The sequence below is a fragment of the Pagrus major genome, chromosome 21 (assembly GCF_040436345.1).
Source record: "Pagrus major chromosome 21, Pma_NU_1.0".
Taxonomy (NCBI): Eukaryota; Metazoa; Chordata; class Actinopteri; order Spariformes; family Sparidae; genus Pagrus; species Pagrus major.
In genome coordinates, this window is record NC_133235.1 from 10,117,202 (window position 1) to 10,133,884 (window position 16,683).

Consider the following 16,683-nt stretch of genomic DNA (forward strand, 5'->3'; position numbering starts at 1 on the left):
GAATGATATCTGTATTTTACGAGCTGGACCATAAAATCTACATTTTAGATTTTACATACATTTTAGATACATTCTACCCTTGAGGCTAACATTAGCTTGCATGCTACTGTTGACAGAAACTTAAAATTTTACCTCCAGATTTCACTGAAGAATATAAAACCTGTGTTGACCGTGTCTCCCCACTCATCCAGACTCGTTTAACCTTCTTGTTTGTTTGTTTTTCTCTCACTGCAACACGTTACCACAGCAAGTTGTTGCACTACACTAATCTCCATTTTGTTTACGTCTACTTCCCCACGAGATCACGTTTAAGTCCGTCGGTTCACACCTGGCATTAACATGCATTTCGATACGCACCTTGTGTGACCACTTGTTATCGGATCTCTATATGCAAATAAACACCGACATCATTGGGACTAATGGACAATGTTTTTTACACAAGCAAAGAAGTAACATGACGTAACGTGCCGAATTTACAATAAGGCATGAATAATTAAGTATTTGTCATAGACAGCAGAGAAAAGTGTTATAAAACTTATATAAAATACCTCACTTTTTCAGTTCGCTTTGAATATATTGTTAAGAGCTTACCATTTGTTTTGTATATAGTGTTTTTAAAATTTCTTTATAGTTGTTTTAACTTGTGGGGTTAACCTGTCAGCTAGCCTAGCTGGCTTCATAAAAATCTCTGCATATACACACAATAGTAGAACCGTTCACCCTTCTCTCTGATTTTTGATTTCAAGCGATTATCCATCTTTACTGCTCACTTTCACTTTCATTTTTGAAAGCAGCTTCCAAGCACCTAGTATAAACAGTTAACTATTAACAATATGAATAACACAATCTGTGAAAGTGAAGTATTTGAACTAGATTTCAGATTTAAAAAGCACCACGATAACTACAGACGTATACTGTCGATAGACAACACACGTAACTTTTAGCGACATTAGCCACCCACACGCTTGTGAAATGTGTAATTCATGTTAATTGATAAATTCACACAATCTAAAATCGATGTGACAGTCTGTACAAGCAGTCCTGAAAACACAGTAAAAATCAGTTTTACTATCTCTGTATGATTTCTCCACCGTCCATCCTGCAGCTGTGCCTCTGAAGAGCCACTCGTCACAGTGTGACGTAGGATGCACTCCAGCAGCTTCACCAACTGTGACTCTGTCCATAATGGACACTGTGATGGAGGCGTGCTGCTCTGACTGGACAGACTCACAGGGGGGCCGTAGAAACACAAAGAACATCTCCACTGGCCCTTTGCATAAATTGACTCATTAAAAAGTAGACAGTCGCTCGCAGACACCAACTTGCAGATGTATGTTAAAGATGTGATTAGAAATGTTGAGAGTGCTCTTAAATGTCAGATTTGTTTAGAAGCAGCTGCATTCACTGCTGTAAAAGTGCCAGTGTCTAAGTACCCCGCTGCTATGTGATCATTTACTAAATAAAGATCTCACATTAGAAGCTGTTGGTTCGAAATTCAAACAAAGACTCTTTTATTGTTTTTTTAAGAACCCTGTGATTTGTGTTTCTAAGGTTTTAAGGTTACAATAAAAGCGTTTATATATTTTTTTGAAAAAAGGGTTTAATAGAAAGCAATTATCTACCTAGGAAACAGCACACATTTACTTGCTTCTATAATGAAATTCAGCTGCACTCATAAACCATGTAAATACTATAGATTATTTGATTGGCAGGGGGTTGGTTTACAGCTCGAATGCTTGGTCGTTGGAGAATAGAGGTGGAGCTGCATAGGTTTTAAGGGACTGTAATTACAGTACATCTCATGGCTATGTACAAGAAGGACAGTGGAAAGTATGCACATGACCTGCACAGCTCACTCTGGACACAGTTGACAGTTGTAAGACTCCACAGTTCGATCATTAAAGGAGCATTTTGTAAGCTATGACCACAATGTTAGTTCAAAAACAATCAGAAATCAACTGAGCGTGAAGAAACAACAGTAATAATGTTATGGCAAAGACATCTATGTATTGTATTGCAGAGACGTCAAATGAAGTTAGCATGCTAACCAGATAGCCCTGGCCCATCCTGTCTCGTAATACCACTTTGTGCCAACATGAGGCGATAGTCCGATAGCCCCCGTATTAGCCAAGTCACAGTCATAGTCATAGTCTTGTCAGAGCAGCTGTAAATCACCTCTGTACTGTATTTGTTGTAAAACTGACCTCAGTCAGTTGGAGGATGTGTTAAGTCCCAGTTTGGTGTCCAGCTATGTTCACTTTCTCGCCAGGCCGCCAAATCCAGTTGAGCTAGGTCCAGTCGCCTGTGGTCGTCAGGCTTTAAAGCCAACTTTCGTAGTGGCCAAATGGTGTAATTACGTCCCGTGCTGCACTGGGGCCCAAAAACTCAGTAACACGATGGTTCTTTGAGCATCACAACCCCCGCAAAATGACTCGTTTGACTACCATAATTTGAGCCATTTGGTCCAATAACATTAACAAGTCTAGAACAGTCGCACGATTTAATCGGCTTATCACCATTCAAGTTAGCCGGGCACTTGACTGGAAGTTAGCCGGCTCGACTCCGCAGCTAACTCAGTCATGAGCTAATTAGTGAACGTAGCAAGCTACAGCCAAGGACAGCCAGCAAAGAGCGGCAGTTGTTGGTTATTCGGGTGATATGCTGCCCAATATATTTATTTTGTTGGAGCTACTTTAAAATTCTGGCCATATTCTACAAATTAAACCATTAAATCTCCAAGTCAGGTATACCTATTAAAATATAACAGTGAAACATACAGTAGCCTAAACTGACTCCAGACTGGCTTTTACCTTGGAGACATGATTCATGCAGTCATAGGTGCAGGTATACAGAACAGCTGTGTATAATTAAAATAAGTCCTGCTCACATTAGTCGCCCTGAAAGCCATTCTTATACAATGCTGCAAACAAAGGGGTGCTGGCGTGGAGGAAATGTCAGACTATGTGCTGCCGTCAGCCACCACCAAGATTATATTTTTCAAAAGGAACAGGAGCATTTCGCCTTCATCGTTATTTCAGACACTTTTGTTTCCCCGTCATGCTGCTGCTGTACCCCACAGGCTTCAGGTTCTTTAACTTTGTTTTTCTTTCACCAAATAAAAAAGGCTTCTATGCAGCGAGAGGTATGTTTTTTTATGTTACAGACATGACATCCTGTGTCAGGTTTAAAACTGTCTTAAAGGGGCTCTATGTAACAATTTGTAGCCGTTTACATGTATGAATCACTTTTCTATTGGCAATATGTGAGCAGATTGGGAATGAGACCTTCGTTTAAGTTGTTTAAAACTGCCGGACTGTGGATTTCTTTGTGAAGGACTCGGGTTGGATTAACGTAAACTACCGACTGGCTTCCAGCACAACACAGAAGTTCCACAGAGCCCCTTTAAAAACAATTTAAACTGTTTTTAGTAGGCCGTAAATATTCCTCCTCTTCATTCTGAAGAAAGGTTTCCACTGAAGTAAACGTTCATTGTTTGGCCACATTTGTTTTTTTTACCTTCTTACCTCCTGTTCCGCTCATAAAATTTGACATTTAACAGCGTTTTCAGATTACTGCATGATGCTGGACAGTCAGAAATGTCAAAACAGGGTTTGGTTTGTGGTGTGTTTTGGAGTTGATTTGTAAGTCCTCACCACCTGGCCTTTTGTCCTCCATGTAATGGATTACAGTCTAATACCACATGGGACCAGACAGGCTCAGGGTCATGTACAAGCTGTCTTTGCATGTCAAGCCCAGCAGCGCGAGACTTAATGTCACACCTCGCTGAAATAAAAATTGGATGTCTGACAATATCTTGCATTTGAATGACTCCAAAGTGTGTAACAGAGACACTGATTCACTCGAGCCACTTATTCTCAGACTGTAGTAGGGGTACCTGGTAAGCAACTCCATTGAGTGGTATGTGGAGGAATCCCACATATGCTATTTTGAAAATTAAATAAGCTTATTTAAAAACATACAGTTAATATTATCAATGAATGAGCTGAATTAAACTGGAATGTTATTTAAAATAAGTTTGGTCTGTCCTGTAATTTTTTTGTTTGAGCCCGCTACATAGTCACGTTCATGCATGTAACGTGACCTAACCCTAACCCTACCATCAACTGATGTGTTTCTCAGCAAGCTTATTTTGAAAGTGTGACCTGGACATTGCATATTTATTGTTGCTGACTTAACCGCAGAATGAGAACGTGTACTTGTCACTCGGTGAGTCTATGTGCACTTTGGCGTGATGGGTTGCCCCGAGATAGGGACACGCCACTCTAGTGATATCAATACATGCAGATACTGTAGTTTTTATTTTATACAATGATTGATAAAATGGAGGTGAATTAAATTTTGTATACAAAGTTCAATAGCAGGGCTGGGCAATATATACAATATCGTTTATTGTGATATGAGACTATTCACTGTCTTGGATCATGAAATGGGTGAGCTGACCCGTTACCACTTCTGTGTACAGATCACAGGAAAAAATAATCATCACACTCTCGAAACTGCAGTAATCACACACATCAGTGGACACATACACTCTCACCAAATTTTAAAACGGCGGTGTTGACTCGGCATGATGTTGAGGGGGGGTGTCATCACAGGCGGTCTGACACAGAAGCCCAATCAATGCTTGTCTAAGTGGATGCACCAACGAGGAGTTGTCAGTTTCCTGTCGGGGAAGTATTGGAGCCCCTGCACTGGGATTAAATCCAATTAGACGCCACTGCAGAGGGAGAAAGGGAAGTGGTGTGGTGGGGGTACGAGACAGTCATACAGGCGTGTGCAGCCGGCCAAAACTGTGGATTTTCTGCCCTCTGACAGAAGCTCTGTCGATGATTTATTGCATACAGAATTCTCATCCCTGCTTGTCTGTAAACGCACTGCGTGGGATGTGTCTCATTGGGCTGCTCTATTAGCCAGGCAATCCTCAGCAAGTCAAATATTTCCTCTGCTCCCCCCTGTACACATGAATGAATCTCAATCATGTCTTTTTATTAATTAGACTCTTGGTTTGCAGAAGGGAAAACACTCATCTGAGCCTTAAGAATTCAAATATTTTACTTCCTAATGTTCAAGCACAAAGACACACCTGATGACTCACGCTGTCTGTTTAATGCGGGAAGGTACAAAAGAGCATGAATCACTTGAAATCAAAGCATCCGTTCACAGATATCTTTAACCTGATTTCCCCTCTCTGGCGAGTGACTGCAGATGTGATGAAATAAGATGTAATGGGCTGATCATAAAGTGCATCTTAGATTAGGATGTGTCTAATTAGATTTTAGAAATATTGGATTCCTGGTCACTACATGCTGCACATACACCCACTTGCTAATAGCTGTTAGTTCAGTAAGGTTGTAATCAGACAGTTGCCCAGCAACACAGCCCTTTTTCTTTTGAATGGAGCCGTTCCATTAGCAAGTGTGCTAGCATGGGGTCAGAAGAAAAATATTTTATTCCACATCACAAGCATGCATTCCAGGTGGATTACTTTGTAAAATAACAATGTAGTTTAACAGTCTACCTGCTAATTGTCCTGACTGACAACGGTTTTACAAGGCATTCCCGAACCCATGTAGTAAGATCCTTTTTACAGTCATGTGTTTCACGAAGTGCCACCCACTGCACCACCGTGTACGATACGTACAGCGTTGTACAATCCTGTCTGTTTTTCACCAGGGGAACAGACTTTGACAAAACACCGTCACTCTCCATTGAGTGAATGCCCGTCCATTCACTCCTGATCAGTGGGGTTTTTTTGTTTTGTTTTGCAGTGTAGAGTTTCCACAGTTATTCTCATTGGTCCACCATTACCTTGGGATAGCAACCGGGGTAAACCATTGAGCCTTCATTCTGGGAAAACCTCAGCCTGGTGGCAGGCCAAATAGTATGGTAGAAGCAAGGCTTATAGGGAACCAATCTGTATGTGAATGGTGTTTTTTTTCTACAATCATTACGCTTTGCAGACGGTATTTAGTTTGAAATGATGAGCAAAAAAGTTGTCTGTTTTAACATTGTTAACGCTGTTGCTTGAGGTTGTCAGTGTGATTGTATCTACTGAAATATATTATAAATAAAGGGTATGTCCTGACCTCGATTAAGACTAAGAGTCAACAGCAGTGCTAGTGACTCTGTGCTGTCGGTCATGGTCATGTAATTAAAAACCAGAACTATCAACCTGCTGGTTATAGTAGAGGAAAAGCCAGGGACTCACCAAAGTCAGAAGGCTTCATCCTCTGAGGAACATGAATCACACCACACTGCATCCATTACAAAAAGGTGTAAACAAGAATTTAAGAAACAAAGAAATGCAAAAAATGCATGGCTAACCAGTAGCTCACAGTTTCATGTCCTCAGTGAGACCTCTTTGTGTTGTATTTTAAACACATTGTTAATTTATCAATTTGTGTGTCTGTTTTGTTCTTGACTTGCAATAAATGGGAATATTTTTTTTCATTACACGCACAAAGCAAACTCAGCCCATGGGCCGCAGGGTCAAAGCAATCTCAACCTTCATTTTCACATTGATGCAATATGTGCACGGCATAGAGTCTCTGTACGTTCACATGTATAGATAATAGAAGTGTGTGTGTTCGAAAGAAAGTGAGAGAGAAAAAATATGAAAAGTAGTTGAGGTGGGGAGGCTAATGGTCGAGGCTGCATACAAGATGCTCTGGTGCGAGAGAGCAAGAGAGAGAGAGAGAGAGAGAGGGAGAGAGAGAGAGAGGTGGGGTGAACTCCAGCGCTCAAATACGGGAAGTCAAGGCAGCTGTGACGCACTGAGGCACCAAAGCAGTCAAGATATTGTGTCGGAAAAGTCCTGGATGCAGAGAAAGATGATGCTCTCACATCGTCCCGCTTTTCTTCAAATCTGTTTCATCTTGTAAATAAGAAGAGGATAATGACTTCCAGGAGCCCACAGACTGCAGGTGCGTGTGTGTGGTTTTTTTTCCCCCTGACATAAAGTAATCTTAATAACTCTGTTGCTTGTTGAATGGATAAACAAATCCAGCGTGTGAATCTAAACAAAAACCTCTCTGGAAGTCAGAGCATACATTCCCTATAAGACAGCATTGTGACAGCATTGTTACTATTAAACTAGTTTCTATGGGAGGACGACACAGTGTAGCAAACTGTTTAAGTAAATTGTAGAAAGCTTATTTTTCATGTCTGAAGTTAGGAGAACATGGCTCTGGTTATAATGCATATATACATTTAATCCACAAACTAGTTAGGCTGCTTGAGCTCCCTGAGGTTTCTTCCATTTTTTCCCTGTTAAAGCGTTTTGGAGGAAGTTTTTCCTCTTCTTCTCCAGACTGAGGGTCTAGTGTGTCGTAAAGCCCCTCGAGGAAAATTGTGATTAGTGATATTATGCTACATAAATAAAATGGACTCAACTATGTGAACTGGTCAAAAGGATATCGCCTTTGGTAGGTTTTTTGAAGGGTACAGATATGCCGGCAGCCAGTGGCAGACTCAGGATGTTTGAGGGGCCGGGGCTGCATAAATAAAAAGGGCACCAGCTGTAAGTGCTGAGGCACCAGTGTGCAGAAAGGGCACCATAGAGGGCACTTTATTACCTTTTGTTTTCTGGAAAGGCCCCCCGAGTCTGATTTTTAATCTAATTATTTTAACTTCCTTTTCTCGAGACAAAAAAGCAGCTTGTTCAGTGAGAAACAAGATGACAGGATAATGTATCTGTGCCTTCATAACTTAAAGGTGTCTTCCAGTGATTCAGTGTCTACAGTTTGTAGCTTAGGCTTTCTGTTACAATATTTAAGTTTAAATTGATTATACAGTGCAGCAGGAATGAGCATTTTTGCACTTCCAGGTCCAGGGTTTTTTGAATGGGTTTTCGGTCAGATGCATTAAATAAATAAGATCTGTGATTAACACAAGCTGAGGATATTTTCATATTTTATTCTACAACATAAAATGTGTCAGTAAATACCCCACATTTGGATTAAAAAACATTTACGTTTCATAAAATAGGCAGTTGCTAACAAGTGGCTAAATGGGACTACAGTGGTGGTTGGGGACGTCATCAGGCCGAACACAGAGACCCATCTACTCACTAGTCCGTCTTAACAGGTGGACGTCAGTTGCAAACTATTCTATCTCTATCTTTACACCTCATTGACTGATCAATTTATAGTAAAGTGTGTATACTATAGTGTAGTATGACGCTTAGAGGTGGGGACGTTTAAGTCATGTAGCCTAACATTAGCTTTTTCTGCCTTCTGCCAGATTTCATTCATTCTTCAAAAATCACAAAAGTGGTGTTCATCTGTGAGGATTATCTTGCTGAACAAAACCTGTGAGCAACATAAACTTGTGTTTGTCACAGAGCTTATTTTTTTGCAACCATCCAAAATCCAATTAAAAAACCCAATAGGCTCCGGGTTAGCCTACAAAAAAAACCCATCATCCCTGCACAACTCTATTAGTTTTTTTCCTAACTTTAGACAGCCCTGTCCACATTAACAGAACATCACAGAAGTGTTGTCACCAGCTGATTAGTACTTCTTGTAATGAGTAAACATCATTTGTAAAATTGGTGAGGTGTGCATTTAAATTCCTTTTTTCTCCTCTTCATTCTACTCTTTATGTTTAGAAACTGAGTAACCCTCTTGCCAATCAGCAACATGCCGGAGCTGAACTGCTCTCGCGCGGCTCTTTCCAACACTGATGCCACAGTTTTCACTGACGTAGGCTGCCCCGAGGTTGCTGTGGTGTGTGGGATGAATATCTCCTGGGTGTTGGCTAATGCCACCGCACAAGATCTGGATGACATGTGCTTGAGCGAGGACGATTACCTGGCCAAGCACCTGGGGCCTCGGAGGTCCCCCGTGTTCCTTCCTGTCTGTGTCATCTACCTCACCATCTTCTTGGTGGGCGTTCTGGGCAATTCCCTGACCTGTGCAGTTATTTTGCGCTACAGGGTGATGCAGACGCCCACCAACTACTATCTGCTGAGCCTGGCGATGTCTGACCTGCTGGTGCTGCTGCTGGGCATGCCGTTAGAGCTCTACGACATGTGGGAGAACTATCCCTTCCTGCTCGGGGAGGGAGGCTGCTACTTTAAAACCTTCCTGTTTGAGACGGTGTGCTTTGCTTCGATCCTCAACGTCACTGCACTCAGCGTTGAGCGCTACGTAGCGGTGGTGCACCCTCTCAAAGTCAAACACATGACCACACGTTCCCACGTCAAGAGGGTTGTCTTCATGCTGTGGGTGCTGTCCATGCTGTGTGCTGTGCCAAACACCAGTCTGCATGGGATTTTGGTGCAACCCCCATGGTTTGGACGTCAGTTTCCCAGATCTGCAATGTGCTGTACGTACAGAATTTTATTATTTTTATTTTCTGACAGCATGCTTACATGCTCACAATAACGATGCTAACATGCTGATGTTAAGCAGATATAATGTCTACTATATGTACCACCTTAGTTTAGCATGTTAGCATTGTAACATTTAACAATTGCACCACCACAAAGTACAGGAGAGTTTAAATCTGTACAAAACGTCACTCTATAGAATAGTTGTGGAGATATTTAACTGAAAACTTCAAATTCATCCTCATGGTGGTGCGAGAGAAAAAGTCAGGAGATCACATAAAGTTATTAAGATAAACTATTTAGGAACCATGAATGTCTAACAAATTTTATATATGAACATCAAATAGATATTTCAATAGGTAAGTTAAAATGTAAACTTACTGATCAGGACTCATCCTCTGGGCACCATGAACATCTGTAACAAATGTCATGGTTATCAGTCCAATAGACCAAAAAACCAAGCAACCATAGTCCAGACACATCTCTAGATCAATGCTTTTAGCGTAGGTTAAAAGGGTGAAGAGGTTTTGTAGGCCTCCAGATTAACTTTCAGCTTGAAGTGTGTGTAAAACGTTCCAAAATCAAAATGATTCATTCATTCATTCAAAGCATTCAAAAATCACCTCCAAACTGCACCCAGCTAAAGTACCAGTGTACATGTATTTACTGTAAACTTGTTGTCATAATAAACTGCGGTTTAGCAGCTGTTAGCTCTGTTGGCTGTAAGCTCCGTTAGCCGAAGACACCGCAGGACCCTGCTGCCCACTGCTAACAGCTAACTAGCTCCCCTACTGCTAATGCCAACACTAATTTCTTGTTTGTCTTTCAGTGATGATTAGTATAGCAATAGCATAAGAAGAGGGGCTCGGTTAGCCAGCGCTCGGTTCAGTTTGTCATTTGTTAAGCAATAGTTATACACGCATGCAAAAATCCTTTTTGTAGGCGTCTCTGGGAAGTTCCATTGATCCCAAACACATTTTCTATCCTCCCTGGGGCGACAGTACCTCGTTAGTCTTGAACCCTAAGTTTCACAATGGTATATGAAGCTATAATACCCATGGTACACTAACCCCTCTTTGTTAACTCTGTATCATCAGCAGTGGTCAAGCCCACCTGGATGTACAACCTGATCATCCTGATTTCCACAGTGGTCTTCTTCCTGCTCCCCATGCTGATAATCAGCATCCTCTACCTGCTCATTGGCTTGCGGCTGCACAGGGAGAAGCTGATGACCGAAGTGAACACCAGGTGTAGCTTTGGATCGGAAAGTCTAACCAGGACCCACAAGCAGAAGCTGAGCAAACGTAACCTGCAAGTCACCAAAATGCTGTGTAGGTCACGTCTTCAAGCTGCGAAGGAGCTGAAAATTTAATGTGACTGTGTCCATGTGTGTGAATGAATGTTTAGACCCATTGTTCCCCTGTGCAGTTGTTATAGTGTGTCAGTGATGGTGATTAGAGAGTCGTTAGAATGTCAACATCTCTAAGAATATCACTGGTTTATGTCTGTGTTTCCTTTACCTGTTCTCAATCTATCCTGTCCATCTGGCCCGTCCAGGCGTGCTGGTGGTTGTGTTCGGCCTTTGCTGGGCTCCTTTCCACGTGGACCGCTTGGTGTGGAGCTACATAGACACCTCGTCCGAGCTGCACCAAAAGGTCTTCGGGCACGTCCACATCTTCTCCGGAGTCTGCTTCTACCTGAGCTCTGCCATCAACCCCATCCTTTACAACCTCATGTCCACCAGGTTCAGAGAAATGTTCAGTCACGTTACCTGTTTTTCTAACAGCTGGTCGCCACGTTCCAGCCTACAGATGACCCAGCGCAGCACTTTGAACGAGAAAACGGCCAGCAGTACTAGATTGACTTAGATTCTTGTGAGCCTGTCTGACCCAAAGGAAGTCCGAGAACACTAAATACAGAAGGATGACAAATTGAAAGAAACACTGAGTAAGTTGGTGGAGAAATGCAACTATTACAGGGAACGAGGGGTCACTGAGTAGTTTGATGAGCGAACCACATCGTATGGCCTACACCGTTGCAAGATCTCATCACAGCTGAACACCTATGGCAGATTTTAGACACCATCGCTAGCTTTTGGAAGAATGATGTTGATCGCTCAGAGACTATCTAGAATCTTTTCCTTTAATTTGTTACCCATCTGTACATATGAGTAGCTCAAAGACCTTCAAATGGCAAGGTCTTAGCCCCAAACGGAAGGATACTACCCTTGAAGTGATAGAGGTCAAACAAAGATAACCGTCACCGCGCATGGATAGAACCATGTGACCAAAGGCTGTGTGACAAGCCTTAAGAGCATACTTGCACACTGCACACTGGAAGTCATGCAAAAAATATCCACAGTAACTCAAATCCCAACTGAATGAAGCAAGAAGATGAGATGGAGCGACATCAAATGTTTGGATGAGCAATGAAATTATCATATAGATGGCCCGACAGCATTTTTATGCACGGGGAATGTAGCCCATCAGTTCTCCCTGAAGTATCTATTTGTTTGCTAGGTGAATGTATTTATTGTATATACTGTACATGCACGGTTTAATGCCAAGCACAACATTTTCATGCTTGCCTATTTGCTACTGTGCGGCTCCAGCATTAACACGCCTTCACAGGAAAGAATGAATACACAAAGGCTCCTGTTTAAAGGCAAGAACATTTGTGCAGGAACGAATCAGAGGGGGAAATGAAAGTCAGTCGAGTGAAACGGGAGTCTATATGATGGTTCTGTATTTATAGTCATTGACAAAGCTGTTGATTAGTCTCTAGAAATACATGATTATTTCATCTGCGAGAGCCACATTTCAACACTTTTCTTTGATAAATGTGAAATAACTAACGTTTGTAAAACATTGTGATGTTGTTGTGACGTGTTGAATCAATTGATTAAAAGGTAAAATTTGTAGAATATGGGCAGAATCCATAGGTAGCTCTAAAAACACAGGGGGCAGCATATCTGCACAACTGCTGCTCTTTGCTAGCTATCCTTGGCTGTAGCTAGCTAATGTTAGCTAAATAGCTCATGGCTCAGTTAGCCGTGGAGCCAATTGCCCTGGAATTTGGATCCGAGTCCGTCTGTCCATTTTACACCTCTGGACACACAGCCTGGGACTGAACACAGCCCCCAAGACAGTTTGACAACAGGGGATACAGTACAGAGGTGATTTACAGCAGCTCTGATCAAGACTGTGACTTCTGGGGTGACAAAAGAGCTGCAATATTTTCACATCTTACTCTGTGAATTGAGGATTTGTTTTAGACCAAACCAGAGATGGTCGTGGGGAAGACAAACCGAGACTGTGTTGGTGAGTTTCATTTACCTTATGTTGAGTTTGAATGTGATTTTGAAGTGTGTTCTGCGATGAGTTATTCAATAAGTATTTGATTTCATGACATTTTGTGCGTTTACTTTGTTCATAGACCATGTTCACATGGTGGCCATTTTCCTCGGACATCAAGCTCAGGCTGGAAAAGTCTAACGGCACTGATGTGTTCCAGGTTACACGTCCTATAAACGTTGAAAATCTGACAAATGGTGATGATGGTAAAAATCCAGAGGGAAATTGGGTCATATTTTAAGGTAAAACAACATATTTGATTATCAAATATGTTGTCATCTCCGCAGCACAATACAAAGACGTCTTTGACACTTTTGTTTCTTCACATTCTGTTGATAAAGTACATCATTTTTTTTGTTGTTGTTTTAAACTAAAATTCTGGCCATATCTCACAAATTGCTCCTTAACCAGTTTGCGATTGTATTGACGACAGTGCCTGTATATAGGACATGTGAATATGTATCAAGTGTTTTATCAATGCAGTGTTCTCTACTATTTATGAAACAATGTATGTGTTCCTGAGTGTAACCTTGAAATATGATCAGTGCAGCCGGTAAGATGTGCCAGCAGAGATGCTTCTTTATGACTGCAGTGAGTAATGCACTTGTTTTCATGTTCTTGACTAAAATCGAAGAACGAGCAGCAGGATAGAAATGTCCTCTGTGTAAACACATTGGTTAAAGTGCCACCCGGAACAATTCAAGTTATTTATGAATGACGAAGTCTGCCAAGGTCCATAAGAAGCTTTCCACTAGACTGTCTCATCTAAACATTAGGTGACACAGCCCAGGAGAAAATCTGTACAAATGGAGATGACGAGGATTATGAGGGGTGGGATGACGTCACAGGGTCAATAATATGGGTAAAAAATGGAATAATGAATGACATGACGCCGGAAGAGGACAAAAGATAACTGATGGATACTGACAAACACACCAACACTAATGAACTGCAATCTACCCACAACTTCCATCACCATAACAGAGCACACTGTTTACCCAGCGCCTTGACAGATACTCATTTAAAAGGCCGCTTTGCAGTATCCGCCGATAAATGGTATTCATTCAAGAGCGTGGCTATTATTACCAACCGTGGCGCTATGATATAACAACATGAAGCAGACTGTATCATTTTACTCACAACTTTAAAGAGTTACTTGAGCACAATGCGGGTACTGTGAAATTAAAGCACAAATCAAGCCCAATGAGAAACATGATGCGTTTCATTTTGGCTTTCACTCAGAAATGAGCAGAGATCTGGAAATTTCACAATGTTGAAAACAAACAAAATCCCAGAATTGGAAACAATAAAAAGTCAATATGATGCTCAGTAGGAGTTGAAGGAGGGCTGAATTGCAAAGTTTTTGGCATCATATCGCTTGTTTTCAGGTTCATATGAAGTCTTTCATATGCTCATCCTGACATGTTTTGACACAATGTAAGTAGATTTTCAATTTAGAATCTGCTCAAAGCAACGGAAATCTTAAAGACCACCGCGAATAAAAAAACAAAATTATCATTTGAGATAAGTGCGAGGACAGAAGGTAATATCAGAGACTAGAAGGATATGGAGGAGGAGATGAGATCTGCTGCAGGGAGGATGATGTGAGGTGTTTCATAATGAGAAATGTGAGGATGGGGACTGTCACTGATGGTCTGACTGGAGCTCGAAGGTCATTCTAACCGCAGCTGTGGAAAAAAACAAAACAGAAGTCGTGAGAGTGATACCTCCTTGACCTAAGGTGCTCGGGGGTTGAGCTGTGGCTCTATGAGCAGCCCTGTACAGCCACACCATGTTTTATAAGTCAATACCAGCAGCACAGGCTGTGTTCACCATAACCCAGCATCCAGCATTGGGGTGAGGCAGAGTAAACTATGAGGTTTATGGGTATGAGTTTGGATGGATGCATACCATCAAATGATATGAGATAAATAATTCATGTTTTTAGCCACAAACCATATTCACACGGCCGCCATTTTCCTCTGACGTTACGGTATTGCTGTGACAGATCGTTATCATTTCACTGCTATGTGATTGATCAGCTACTTAAAAGACAATGGACAGTTAAAACCAGGAGGGACAGTGGGCCATATTTTAAGCTAAAACAACATATTTGATAACCCATTAGCTTCTGTTAGACAACAGCTAGCGTTAGCATTCAACCTCCTCCCAGCTGCTCATTTAAACCTGGAAGTAAAACACAGTGGATGTAATCAAACATGAATATTTGCTAGGAAGTGGTTGAATGCTAACGTTAGCTAATGGGTTATCAAATATGTTGTTTATACTTCGATTGATTGATTGAAATCATTATCATTTTTTTTTTCAAACAGGCAATTCTAATGACATGTTCGAAAGGGAGGGGGAAGAAGTGTAAACTTATCTAATCCCACCCGCTCTCCATTAATCTTTAGCTAATAATTCAGCATAGGCTTCCTTATTTAATCATTACTTACGAATACATAAATAAATAAATAATAATATACAAACATACAAATATATATAATTTATAACCAAATATGTCCTGCAAAATATAATATAATTTATCAACCATTATCTTATGTATTATAGCTTATATATTGATTTATTTTGTCTTCTATAAACATGTACTATTCCCATAATTAATTATATATGTTGATGAATGATTTAAGTATGTATTCTCCAGCACTTATCCCTCACCATACATATTTACACACACAAGCACACACGCGCGCGCGCACACACACACACACACACATATATACATATATAGACATATATACATACATACATACATACCCACTTTGCTTTCTGCAAACAAAAATAAATAAATAAGTAAATAAAAAACAAAATAAATAAATGAGCAACTCCCCCCCCCCCCCCCCCCCCCATCAAAGAATAGTTTTTGAATAATTCCCGGTAGTATATTGTTTTTCGCCGTAGTATTTGTGCTGTTTGAAATTCTACAAGATCAGTGAATTTTAATGTTTTTGACTTTAAGAATGAGTTAGTGTGATCCCAATATCCAACCTTACTAACCTTATCGCTCTTATCTGTAGTATAGAGAGCGATTGCAGTGAACGTTTATATGTGTTGCCCCAAACCTCCACACAATAACTTAAATACGGTAAAAGCAGTGAACAGGAGAGAATATGGAGAGATTTGTGATCCAGAACATGCTTGGCTTTACTCAGTACTGAAATGCTTTGTGACAGTTTGGATTGTACATGATTAATGTGAGCTTTCCAGCTGATGAGTATTTGCATATAGTATATGATAATTAATTTCTATCAAACCACTTTTTTAATTTTTCCATTTCTGTAGCGATCACCTCTAATAACTGTTGTAGATTCTCACCCGAACAAAAAAACATTTGTAACAAACAGTTGAGGGACGCCACAAGCAATGTCCAAACACGATGAAGAAAACTCTCCCAACTTCACAAACTGTTGGCTGCCACTTAGATAACTTCTTACCCGATTCAACACTATGCCCCTGGTGCCACATCGTTCCACTTTATTAATCAGTATTTCATGATTGATTGTGTCAAATCCTTTTTTGAGGTCCAGAACAGCATGTTTTTTATGGTCTATGGAGTTTGTGATTTCCTCAATTGATTCAATTAATGCCAATGATGTTGAATTGTTCGGTCTGAGTCACTAAGTCATTTGTGTTTATCAATACATTTGTCCAGTCTGTCATTAAAAACTTTTTCCAGAATTTTGGAGGATTGTGGAAATAAAGAAACAGGTGTGTAATTTGTGAAGTGGTGTCTGTTCCCAGTGTTGTACAGCGGTATGACTTTTGACATTTGTTTGGAATGACAGGTTGCAAATGTTTGTCAGTGGTTTTGAAATCCTCAATAACCCTTTTCACTACTGTCATGTCTATTCCATTAAAGTCAGTGGACGTCTTGTTTTTACATTTATTAACAATATCCATAATTTCTTTCTCATCCACTGCTCAACACTCACAGAAAATGTATTAAAGCTATTTACC

The 16,683-nt window shown here is 40.7% G+C and overlaps 1 protein-coding gene across 1 annotated transcript; it reads left to right on the forward strand.

Moving 5' to 3' along the window:
- The first annotated feature begins 8,660 nt into the window (after positions 1-8,660).
- LOC141017002 (neuromedin-U receptor 1-like) lies at positions 8,661-11,220 on the forward strand. The gene is made up of 3 exons (XM_073491623.1): positions 8,661-9,348; positions 10,450-10,683; positions 10,910-11,220. The coding sequence occupies exons 1-3, from the start codon at positions 8,661-8,663 to the stop codon at positions 11,218-11,220; spliced, it is 1,233 nt and encodes a 410-aa protein (XP_073347724.1).
- The last annotated feature ends 5,463 nt before the right edge of the window (positions 11,221-16,683 follow it).

What these genes read in the sequence shown, in the direction of transcription:
- LOC141017002 (XM_073491623.1), top strand. Translation starts at nt 8,661, where the DNA reads ATGCCGGAGCTGAACTGCTCTCGCGCGGCTCTTTCCAACACTGATGCC. An exon ending in TCCCAGATCTGCAATGTGCT is followed by an intron (nt 9,349 to 10,449) that starts GTACGTACAGAA and finishes CTGTATCATCAG; the next exon opens with CAGTGGTCAAGCCCACCTGG. An exon ending in GCAAGTCACCAAAATGCTGT is followed by an intron (nt 10,684 to 10,909) that starts GTAGGTCACGTC and finishes TGGCCCGTCCAG; the next exon opens with GCGTGCTGGTGGTTGTGTTC.